The sequence below is a fragment of the Mobula birostris genome, chromosome 23 (genome assembly GCF_030028105.1).
Source record: "Mobula birostris isolate sMobBir1 chromosome 23, sMobBir1.hap1, whole genome shotgun sequence".
Classification (NCBI taxonomy): Eukaryota; Metazoa; Chordata; class Chondrichthyes; order Myliobatiformes; family Myliobatidae; genus Mobula; species Mobula birostris.
Window position 1 is genome coordinate 18,930,688 of NC_092392.1, and position 12,037 is coordinate 18,942,724.

The 12,037-nt window shown below is 44.9% G+C and overlaps 1 protein-coding gene across 1 annotated transcript in view; it reads left to right on the plus strand.

Moving 5' to 3' along the window:
- The first annotated feature begins 959 nt into the window (after positions 1–959).
- ccdc3a (coiled-coil domain containing 3a) overlaps positions 960–12,037 on the plus strand; it is a 73,919-nt gene continuing 62,841 nt past the window's right edge. The window contains exon 1 of the mRNA XM_072241429.1: positions 960–1,490. Coding sequence (XP_072097530.1) covers positions 1,126–1,490 — 365 coding nt within the window. The 5' untranslated portion in view covers positions 960–1,125. The remainder of the gene's footprint in view (positions 1,491–12,037) is intronic.

Consider the following 12,037-nt stretch of genomic DNA (forward strand, 5'->3'; position numbering starts at 1 on the left):
CAGTGAAAAAACGTTGTTTTGCTTACCATCCATACAGATCCTTTCACCGCAACCGTGAATTGAAGTAGAACAATAACAAAGCAGAATAAAGTGTAACATCTACAGCAAAAGTCCATTGCAGGCAGACTGTTTGCGCAAAGTCATAACGAAGTAGGTTGTGAAGACAAGACTCCACTTTAACGCTCTAGGGAATTACTCAAAGGTCTCATAACAGTGCAATATTAAATTGAGTTAGACGTGAAGCACACCGCCTGACCTGTTTTTACAACATGTTAAATGGTCAACTCGACACAGACTACCAATCCCACATCAAACCCAAACCTATTAGGAGCAGACGAGGGCACTCAACTCAATTTGAAATACTAACTACCAAGTCGGATGTGTACAGCAATTCATTTCCCCCCCGCACAATTAAAGCATGGCGTAATCTTCATCCTAACCCAAGTCACACAACCAAACCCAATTAAATTTAAGGCAGCTCTTCTTCTTCAAAAATCTCCTTCTTAAACTCACCCTCCGCCACCTCCAGTTTAAGTTCCATGCGGAATATTTTGGAGGATCAAGAACCAAGAATCTAAAATGTTCTGGAGTTCGGGGTGCGACAGTGAAAGAGTTTATTGTCATGCACACAAGTAGGGTGAGGTACAGGTACAACGTGTTTACAGCAGCATCACAGACACGAAGGTTAAGACAACCTTTTTGTTTTTTAACCTTTTTAAGCGAAGTGGTTGGTAGTTCAACGTGGTACAGTATCGACTCTAAAATCGACGGCAAAATTAATTCCCAAGGGAAGTTTGCAAGGGAACGGGTTAACAACACCCAGGAACCGCTGATTGGTTGTCTCAGTGGGAAAACGTGATTGGTCCTCACCTTCCTCAGGGTAAGCTGATTGGTTGCGGACTGGGATACAATAGACTCCCTCTCCTCAAGCCTCAAATATCAACTTCATTCAAGTTTTTTTAAACAATATATTTGTGTATTCAGCTGCTGAGCCGGCAACTTGATATCTCCGCGGCTTCCTGCAAGCAGTAATTTTTCACATTATTTTTAATTTTGAAGGAAAATAGTAATCAAACAAGCTGTAAAAGAACTGACTAGCCAAGATAAGAACAATTCTGTGAGATCATGATTATCTTACCGGTGTTAGGTCTAATTATTATAGGTTTTAAGATAACCCCAGCCCTAACATGTCAATTCCCCACCGACTGGAGACCCCTCAGCGAGGGCTGCAGGGCAGAGCTGGCTGAGATTATAGTCTATGCCCGGGTTCTGGCTATTCACCAGGACATGTACAGCGTATTCAACTATCTGCCGTGGCAGTACGAAGCCAGTCTGTTCTACTCGGCTGAGATAGAGACGTTGTGTGACCAGGCGTGGGGGAGCATGCTGGAGGTGCCCGTCGGATCTCGGCTCAACCTCACGGGCTTGGGTTACTTCTCCTGCCAGTCTCACACCGTTCTGGAGAACAACAGTTACTTCTTCTTCCTCAGGTAAAGAAAGAATATGCTGTAAAAAGCTCTCTGGTGTAAAAATCTAAAATGAGACCTTTGGCATTGTGTTGTTTCATAGTTGATACACATACTTGCAGAGGACATCGGGTTAAAGATATCGAGATGTAAGGGAACGGATGAACTTGTTAGAACTTTTAACAGTACAGCACAGTGTCTTAATAGTAAGAGCGTGAAAGGCTAGCGGGAGAAAGCAGGAAAATGGGGTTGAGAGAGATAATAAATCATCCATGATGTGCTTCTTTGTATGTACTGTGAATAGCCGCAAGAAAATGAATCGTAGTGTAGTATATGGTGACATATATGCACTTTAATAATATATTTACTTTGAACGTTGAATGGCGGAGCAGACACGACGGGCTCCTATGTCTGATGGTCTGATTAGAAGCAGGCTCTTCGGCCCACAGTGTCTGTGCCAGCCATTATGTCGAGCTAGTAATCCCATCTGCTTGCACGTGCTCCACGTCCCTCTGTTCCCTGCCCATTCATGTGCCTGTCCAGTGCCTCTTGCTATTATAACTGATTCTACCACCTTCCACTAGCAGCCCACTCCAGGCACCCGTGACTCTGTGTGCTTTAAAAAAACTGGCCAAATTCTTTCCCCCCTTTCTCTCCGCTCCAAACGTCGACTGTTTGTTCCTCTCCATTGACGCTGCCTAACCTGCTGAGTTCCTCTGGCATTGTGTGAGTGTTACTCCGGCATTGTACGGGATTTTCAGAATCTCTTCTATAGCAAGTCTCCCTTAAATTTTCACCCTTTCACCTTAACATAGTTTATTATTGTCTCATGTACTGAGAAACCGTGAAAAACTTTGTTTTGCATGCCAATACAGATAATTTCATCACATCAGTACATCATGAAATGCAGGCCTTAACGCTGTGCTTTCTATGATTTGACATTTCCTCACCGACAGTAGACTATAACCATCTACGCTATGCACACTCGTAATGTTATATCAAGTCACCACTTACGCTTACAGTGCTCCAGAAAAAAACAATCTAAGTCTGTCTAGCCTCTCCTAGAAAAAGGATCAACTCCCAGTTCCCCGTGACATGACTGATACTGTGATTCTATTTTCCTTCCTGTGGGTTTAACGTGACAGCGGGGAGAGATTTAACGGGACCTGAGGGAGAGGTTTTTTTCACACACAGGGAGCGTGTACATGGAATGAGCTACCAGAAAAAATGGCAGGGGCAGAAACAACTAAAACATTCAAAAGACACTTGGAGAGGTACGTGGTTAGGAAAGGTTAGGTTTAAGGATATCCCAATCAGACTCAAATGTATTATCACTGACGCATTTTGTGAAATTTCCTTTAAGGCAAAAGTGTTGTCCGAGGCACAAAATTGGAATGTTTAAATTGCATAAATTACATAAAAAGTTGCAATAAGAAATATAAAAGACAGAGCAAAAAGTGGGTTTCAGAAATCTGATGACAGAGGGGAAGAAGCTGGTTCTAGAATATTGAGTGTTCCCTCCTGATGGTAGTAATGAGAAGAGGACACATCTCGACTGGTGATAGTCCTCAATGATGGATGCTGCCTTCTTGAGGCATCACCTTTTGAAGATATCCTGGACGCTGGGGAGGCTAGTGCCCATGACGGAGCTGGCTGACTACGAGCCTCTGCAGCCTTTTCTAATCCTGCGCTTGGAGCCCCCGTACCAGAGGTGATGCAATCAGTCAGAATGCTCTGCACAGTCCATCTGTAGAAATTTGCCAGTCTTTGGTGGCATACCAAATCTCCTCAAACTCCTAGTAGCTGCTGGCGTGCCTTCTTCAATATTACATTATCTCTAGGAATAATGCAGAAGGTGCAGGATCAGTTCATTCCAAAGAGGAAGAAAGATCCTAAGGGGAGTAAGGGGAGGCCGTGGCTGACAAGGGAAGTAATGGACAGTATAAAAATAAAAGAGAAGTAAAACATAGCAAAGATGAGTGGGAAGCCAGAGGATTGGGAAACTTTTAAATTGCAACAGAAGATAACTAAAATAGCAATACACGGAGAAAAAATGAGGTACGAAGGTAAACTAGACAAGAATATAAAGGAGGATAGTAAAAGCTTCTTTAGGTATGTGAAAAGGGAAAAAAAAATAGTTAAGACCAAAATTGGGCCCTTGAAGACAAAAACGGGTGAATTTATTATGGGGAACAAGGAAATGGCAGACGAGTTGAACAGGTACTTTGGATCTGTCTTCACTAGGGAAGACACAAACAATCTGCCAGATATAATAGTGGCCAAAGGACCTAGGGTAATGGATGAACTGTAGGAAATTTGTATTGGGCAGGAAATGGTGTTGGATAGACTGTTGGGTCTGAAGGCTGATAAATCCCTGGGACCTGATGGTCTGCATCCCAGGGTACTTAAGGAGGTGGCTTTAGAAATTGTGGACACATTGGTAATCATTTTCCAATGTTCTATAGATTCAGGGTCAGTTCCTGTGGATTGGAGGGTGGCTAATGTTGTCCCTCTCTTCAAGAAGGGAGGAAGAGAGAAAACAGGGAATTATAGACCGGTTAGCCTGATGTCAGTGGTGGGAAAGATGCTGGAGTCAATTATAAAAGATGAAATTACGACACATTTGGATAGCAGTAACAGGATAGGTTCGAGTCAGCATGGATTTACGAAGGGGAAATCGTGCTTGACTAATCTTCTGGAATCTTTTGAGGATGTAACTATGAAAATGGACAAGGGAGAGCCAGTGGATGTAGTGTACCTGGACTTTCAGAAAGCCTTTGATAAAATCCCACATAGGAGATTAGTGGGCAAAATTAGGGCACATGGTATTGGGGGCAGAGTACTGACATGGATTGAAAATTGGCTGGCTGACAGGAAACAAAGAGCAGCGATTAACGGGTCCCTTTCGAATGGCAGGCAGTGACCAGTGGGATACCGCAGGGTTCAGTGCTGGGACCGCAGCTGTTTACAATATACATAAACAATTTAGATGAAGGGATTAAAAGTAGCATTAGCAAATTTGCAGATGACACAAAGCTGGGTGGCAGTGTGAAATGTGAGGAGGATGTTATGAGAATGCAGGGTGACTTGGACAGGTTGGGTGAGTGGGCAGATGCATGGCAGATGCAGATTAATGTGGATAAATGTGAGGTTATCCACTTTGGTGGTAAGAACAGGAAGGCAGATTATTATCTAAATGGAGTCAAGTTAGGAAAAGGGGAAGTACAACGAGATCTAGGTGTTCTTGAACATCAGTCACTGAAAGCAAGCATGCAGGTACAGCAGGCAGTGAAGAAAGCTAATGGCATACTGGCCTTCATAACAAGGGGAATTGAGTATAGGAGCAAAGAGGTCCTTTTGCAGCTGTACAGGGCCCTGGTGAGACCACACCTGGAGTATTGTGTGCAGTTTTGGTCTCCAAATTTGAGGAAGGACATTCTTGCTATTGAGGGAGTGCAGCGTAGGTTCACAAGGTTAATTCCCAGGATGTCGGGATTGTCATATGTTGAAAGATTGGAGTGACTGGGCTTGTATACACTGGAATTTAGAAGGATGAGCGGGGATCTGATTGAAACATATAAGATTATTAAAGGATTGGACACACTGGAGGCAGGAAGCATGTTCCCGCTGATGGGTGAGTCCAGAACCAGAGGCCACAGTTTAAGAATAAGGGGTATGCCATTTAGAACAGAGTTGAGGAAAAACTTTTTCACCCAGAAAGCGATGGATATGTGGAATGCTCTGCCCCAGAAGGCAGTGGATGGCAAGTCTCTGGATGCATTCAAGAAAGAGATGGATAGAGCTCTTATAGATAGTGGAATCAAAGGTTATGGGGATAAGGCAGGAACCGGATACTGATAGTGGATGATCAGCCATGATCACAGTGAATGGCGGTGCTGGCTCGAAGGGCCAAATGGCATACTCCTGCACCTATTGTCAATTGTCTATTGTCTATTACACCAATATGTTGGGCCTAGGATAGATCTTCAGAGCTGTTGATACCCAGGAACTAGAAGCTGCTCACCCTTTCCACTGCTGACCGCTCAGTGATATATGGGCCAAATGCAGGCAAAAGGGACTACCTTGGTCGACATGGAAGAGTTGGGCTGAATAGCCTTTTGTACACTATTTAAAACTATAGCTCTGAAAACAACTATGCCTGTTTAAACCTTAATCCTTGTCAACAATCTACTCCTACATAACCCATCTGAAAAATCTCAGCACAGACTGAACAGCCAGATATGAAATGACAGTTTACCCTGCTTATTTCTCTAATCTCAGTTTAAATCTCCCTGCTTCTGGTTCTGACCAGAGATGCATGTTCAGTTGGCTCTCTGTTGCCTTTGCTAGAAGTTATTATCATTATCAAATCAGATTTCTCAACAAAGCTTCTTGTTTTAAGTATCAAAGCACAATTTCTTCACAGAAAATTCTGCTTTGTAAATGGAGTTACCCACACTGTCTGGGATGTTACCTCTGTGTTTTGGTGGGTCTCCATTCACAGGAATGTAGAGGAATGTAGAAAAGTACAGTAAGGAACAGGCTCTTTGATCCACAGTGTCTGCCAGCCATTATGTCCTCTAAACTATTCCAATCTGCCAGCATATATTGTTCCATTTATGGAAGAGGCCATTCAGCCCATTGTGTTTCTGATTTTGAATGGCAGGTTCTCTTTGTTCCTTGGGTCATAAAGTCCTCACTGCCTAATCCTTCCGGTTCTGTAACCCTGCAGGTCATGACTTTCCAAGCACACCTCAAGTGTGACAAGGGGTTCCGGGTCTGTCTCCACCACCCTTTCAGGCTATGAGTTTCAGAGCCCCGCCACCTCTGTGTTGGGTGGGTTAAGTGAATGGGGAACATTTCCTCTCACTCCCTCCCCCATCCAATCCTTCAACCCATCACTTAAGATGTCTGCTTCCTCGATTTTGACTGTGCTGGTATGAGGAAATATGTCCTCCCCACTTAGTCTGCCATAAACATAATCATTGTAAACATCTGAATTATGTCTCTAACTCCTCATCGCCACTCCCCTCCGTTCCCCCTTTCCCCCACTTTGCCTTGCCTTATCTCTCTGGCCCCCTTTATCTTCCCTTTCCCCTCCCCTGCCCTCACGAGTTGCCCCTCTCCTTCATTTTCCTCCTGGTTCTACACCTCCCTCCCTTTATTCCATGGTTCGCTGTCCTCTCCTATCACATTCCTCCTTCTTCAGCCCTTCACTTCTTCCATCCATCATTCCCATCCCTCACCCTTTTGCCTTCCTCCTCCCATGCGGACTCACCCGTCACCCAGCAGTTCGTCCACCTCTACCCTTTTATTCTGGATTCTTCCTCCTTCCTTTCCAGTCTTGATGAAGGGTCTCGGCCTGAAACAGCAGCTGTTCATTTTCCTGGGCTGACCAGTGAAGCGTGAACTGAGCCTCTTCTCTTCTAAAGAATCCACCAGCCTATCCAACGTTTCCACAGGGTTGCTGTTTTCCAGTCCTGGGACCATCTTTGTAAATCTCTTCCGCGTCCTTTCTATTCAGATTCAGTTTCATTTATCACATATACATTGAAACATACAGTCAAATGCATCGTTTGTGTTAACAGGTAACACAACTTGAGAATGTGCTGGTCACAGCCTATGGGTGCTGCCACACATTCTAGTGCCATTGCAGAATACCCACCATGTTCAGTGGAACAACACAAGCAGTGACAACAGCAGAATAAAACAAAAGAAAATAAACAACAGCAAAACAAGTTGCTTTCCCACTCTCCCACCCTTCCAGCCACTGACATACACAGACAGGTCTCCAGTCAGGACAGGCCACATCTCTGTCTCATTGATGGGGAGTCTATTCAGAGAATCTGTGACTATCCCCAAGCAGAGTATGGCTACTTGTCCTGTCCTGTCCCAGCCTGAGTTCTCTGTTGAAGTAATCTATGCTTGCACTTTCCCCAGAAGCTTCCTCTTATTGTCTATTTATCCACGCAAACACGAGGAAATCTGCAGATGCTGGAAATTCAAGCAACACACATAAAAAATGCTGGTGAACGCAGCAGGCCAGGCAGCATCTATAGGAAGAGGTACAGTCGACGTTTTGGGCCGAGACCCTTCGTCAGGACTAACTGAAAGAAAAGCTAGTAAGAGATTTGAAAGTGGGAGGGGGAGGAGGAGATTTGAAATGATAGGAGAAGACAGGAGGGGGAGGGATGGAGCCAAGAACTGGACAGGTGATTGGCAAAAGGGATAAGAGGCTGGAGAAGGGAGAGGATCATGGGACGGGAGGCCTAGGGAGAAAGAAAGGGGGAGGGGAGCCCAGAGGATGGGCAAGGAGTATAGTGAGAGGGACAGAGGGAGAAAAAAGAGAGAGAGAAAAATATTAATAATAAATAAGTAAAGGATGGGATGGGATGAATAGTCCTTCCAGGTGAGGTGACACTTCACCTGTGAGTCAGCTGGGGTGATATACTGTGTCCGGTGCTCCCAATGTGGCCTTCTATATATTGGCAAGACCCGACACAGGCTGGGAGACCATTTCACTGAAGACCTACGCTTCTGTCCACCAGAGAAAGCAGGATCTCCCAGTGGCCACACATTTTAATTCCACGTCCCATTCCCATTCTGATATGTCTATCCACGGCCTCCTCTACTGTCAAGATGAAGCCACACTCAGGTTGGAGGAACAACACTTTACATTCTGTCTGGGTAGCCTCCAACCTGATGGCATGAACATTGACTTCTCTAACTTCCGTTAATGCCCCACCTCCCCTCCATACCCCAACCCTTATTTATTTATTATTAATATTTTTTTCTCTCTCTTTTTTTCTCCCTCTGTCCCTCTCACTATAACTCCTTGCCCATCCTCTGGGCTCCCCTACCCCTTTCTTTCTCCCTAGGCCTCCTGTCCCATGATCCTGTCATATCCTCTTTTGCCAATCAACTGTCCAGCTCTTGGCTCCTTCCCTCCCCCTCCTGTCTTCTCCTGTCATTTTGGATCTCCCCCTTCCCCTCCCACTTTCAAATCTCTTACTAGCTCTTCTTTCAGTTAGTCCTGACGAAGGGTCTCAGCCCAAAACGTCGACTGTACCTCTTCCTAGAGATGTTGCCTGGCCTGCTGCGTTCACCAGCATTTTTTATGTGTGTTGCATCTATTTATCCAACTCATTTGGGAGTTTTCTGTTGAATCTCCTTCCACTGCACATTGGGGTGGAGTATTTTGGGACACTTTTGCCATGCAGCTTAAATCAGTCACATTATGCTGCCATTGGAAGCAGTTTCTCCTTACTGATGTTTTATCAAAACTCTTTCAGGTTCCTCCCTCAATTACAAATGCTGAACATACAGATTCCCGGTGCATACCAATGAGTGTTTGGCACACCGACAGGTTACATGAGGATGGATTTGATGGCTACTGCGGGCTGCACACACTTTCTATGGGTGGGAATTGGGCAAAGAAGACCATAAGACATAGGAGCAGAATTAGGCCATTTGTTTCACTGAGTCTGTTTCGCCATTCCATCACGGCCGATTAATTTTCCCTCTCAACCCTCTTCTCCAGCCTTCTCTCTGTGACCTTCAAGCCCTTATTAATTAAGAGCCTATAAACTGCCACTTTAAATATACCCCATGACTTGGCCTGACCAGCTGTCTGTGCCAATGAATTCCACAAATTCAGCTAAAGAAATAGCTCCTTGTCTCTGTTCTCAAGGGATGCCCTTCTATTCTAAGGTCATGTCCTCTGGTGCTAGACTCCCCCACGACAGGAACCATCATCTCCACATCCACTCTATCTAAACCTTCCAGTTTTCAATAGGTTTCAATCAAATGCCTCCTCATTCTTCTAAATTCCAGTGAGTACAGGCTCAGAAGCCATCAAACGCTTCTCAAATATTAACCCATTCATTCCTGGGAGCCTCCCCTAGACTCTCTCCAATGCCATCAGATCTTTTAGATAAGGGGCCCCAAAAATGCTCACAATTCTCTGTGAGGTCTGTCCAAGGCCTTGTATAGTCCTCGCTTTTATGTTCGCGTCCTCTCAAAATGAATGATAACATTGCATTTGCCTTCCTTACTACTGGTTCAGTCTACAAGTTAACTTTTGGAGAATCTTGCATGAGGACCTTGACACTTCCGATTTTTGTCTATGTCCTCTACCCACCCGAACTCGCGCCACAACATTCGAGGGGCTGGGTAGAGATGAGCAGAGCCGGGAGTGCGGGGCAGACTCATTCACTGAGCCACTGGAGTCGCTGGTCTCAGCTCTTCCCACCCCACTTGCTCTCCTGTCACCACCCTATGATCGGCTCCCACACACTCTGCTGGTTCACTCCTCACTCACTATCATATCTGCTTCCACCACCTCCCCTGGCAGCCCATCCCGGACCCATACAATTCTGCGGAAAAAAAAGCATTGCCCTGCACAACTCCTGCACAGGGAGTGCACCTGGATGACAGACTTGTGCGGAGCGCCAACACAGAGGCTGTGTACAAAAAAGGCCAGAGTTGCCTCTACTTCCTGAGGAGACTGAGGTCCTATGGAGTATGCAGCCTCTCCTTCACATGTTCTACCAGTCTGTTGTTGCCAGTACAATCTTGTATGTGGTGGCGTGCTGGGGCAATGGCATCAACATGGGTGATTCCATAGAACAAAGGACCTTATGGAAAATCCTGGCAATTCTGGAAAATGTTTCTCACCCTGTGAATGCCACCTTGGCTGAACAGAGGAGCATTTTTAGCAACAGTCTAAGACAACTGTGCTGCTATAAAGAGCGCTATGTGAGATCATTCTTGCCCTCAGCCATTAGGCTCTATAATGAGCCAACCTATAGCTGGGGAAGTGATGACCCCCCCCCCCCCCCCAATTAGACTGTTTGAGGTAACTTATTTTTTATTCTTTCTACTTCTCTTCTAATATTTATATATCTGTGCATTTGTAATGCTACTGTGACACTACAATTTGCTTTGGGATCAATAAAGAATCTATCTATCTAAATTTAAACTTTCATAAACATGAGAGAGTCTGCAGAGTAATACACACAAAATGCTGGAGGAATTCAGCAGGTCAGGCATCATCATTGGCAAGAATAAGCAGCTGAAATTGTGGGCCAAGACCCTTCATCAGGCTTTAAACATCCCCCTCCCTCACCTTAAACCTCCACCTTATTATATTTGGCATTTCCACCCTGACAAACAGGCTTTGATCATCTACTCTTTGTACGTCTCCCATGATTTAATTTTGAGTCACCCCATCAGTCTCCGAGTCTCTGGAGAAAGCCAGCCAAAATAATCCTAGTCGCAAACAGATCTGGAGAAGGGAACCCTGTGGTAACTCAAAAACTGCAAGTACTATATGACCTTCCCTTAACCCTCTCTGCTCTCAGGAGGACAACCCGATATTCTCCAGTCTGTCAACATAACAATTTGAGGAAATGATCTTTATTTACTCTGTCCAAGGACATTAAACTCTCTGACAGATTGGGGCCCATTCTGGAACAGAATACTGAGGCTAAAGGATGGAAAGCATAAATGCAAGAGATGTTGGAAATCCAGAGCAACACACACAAAATGCTGAAGGAACTCAGGGAGTCAGGCAGCGTCAATGAAGAAGAATAAACAGTCAATGTTTCAGGTTGAGATGCTTCATCAGAACTGGAAAGGAAGGGGGAATAAGCCAGATTAGAAGGTGGGAGGGAGGGAAAAGAGTTCAAGTTGGCAGGTGATAATTGCATTTCAGAAAGGACACGTGGCTGTGTTAATGAGTCTGGGTGAGCACATGGCTGAAGAGTTGGAGTTCAAAGTTTAAAATAAGTTTTTTAACATACTATGCATATGTTACCATATGCTGTACCACCCTGAGATTCATTTACTTGTGGGCATTCAGAGCAAATACAAGAAACACAACAGAATCAATGAATAGCCCCCGACAGGACGGACAACAACTAATATGCAAAAGACAACAAACTGTAATTACAAAATGATTTTAAAAAACAAAATAGCATAATGAATCAGTAAGCAATTAATATCAAGAAAATTGGTTGTAACGTCCTTGAAAGTGAGTCCGTAGGTTGTGGGAACACTTCACTGATGGGCAAGTGAAGCTGAGAGAAGTTATCCTCCCGGTTCAAGAGCCCGACGGCTGAGGTTCCTGAACATCGACTGTTCCTGATCCTGGTGGGGTGGGTCCCGAGGCTCCCGTACCTTCTTCCTGCTGGGAGCAGTGAGAAGAGAGCATGACCTGACTGGTGGGGAGACCTTGATGATGGATGCTGCTTTCCTTCTCTGTGTAGATGTGTTCAATGATGGAGAGGGCTTTCTAGAGATGGACTGGGCTGTATCTGCTATTTTTTTGGAAGGCTTTTCCATACCAGGCCATGATGCAACAGTCAATATACTTCCCACCGCACATCTATGGAAGTTTTTCAAAGTTTTAGGTGACATGCCAAATCTTCACAAACTTCTCGGGAAGTAGAGGTGCTGCTGTACTTTCTTTGTAATGGCGTTTAGGTGCTGGGCCCAAGACGGATCTTCTGATATGATAACAGTGAAGAATTTAAGGATGCTATCCCTCTCCACCTCTGATCTTCCAATGA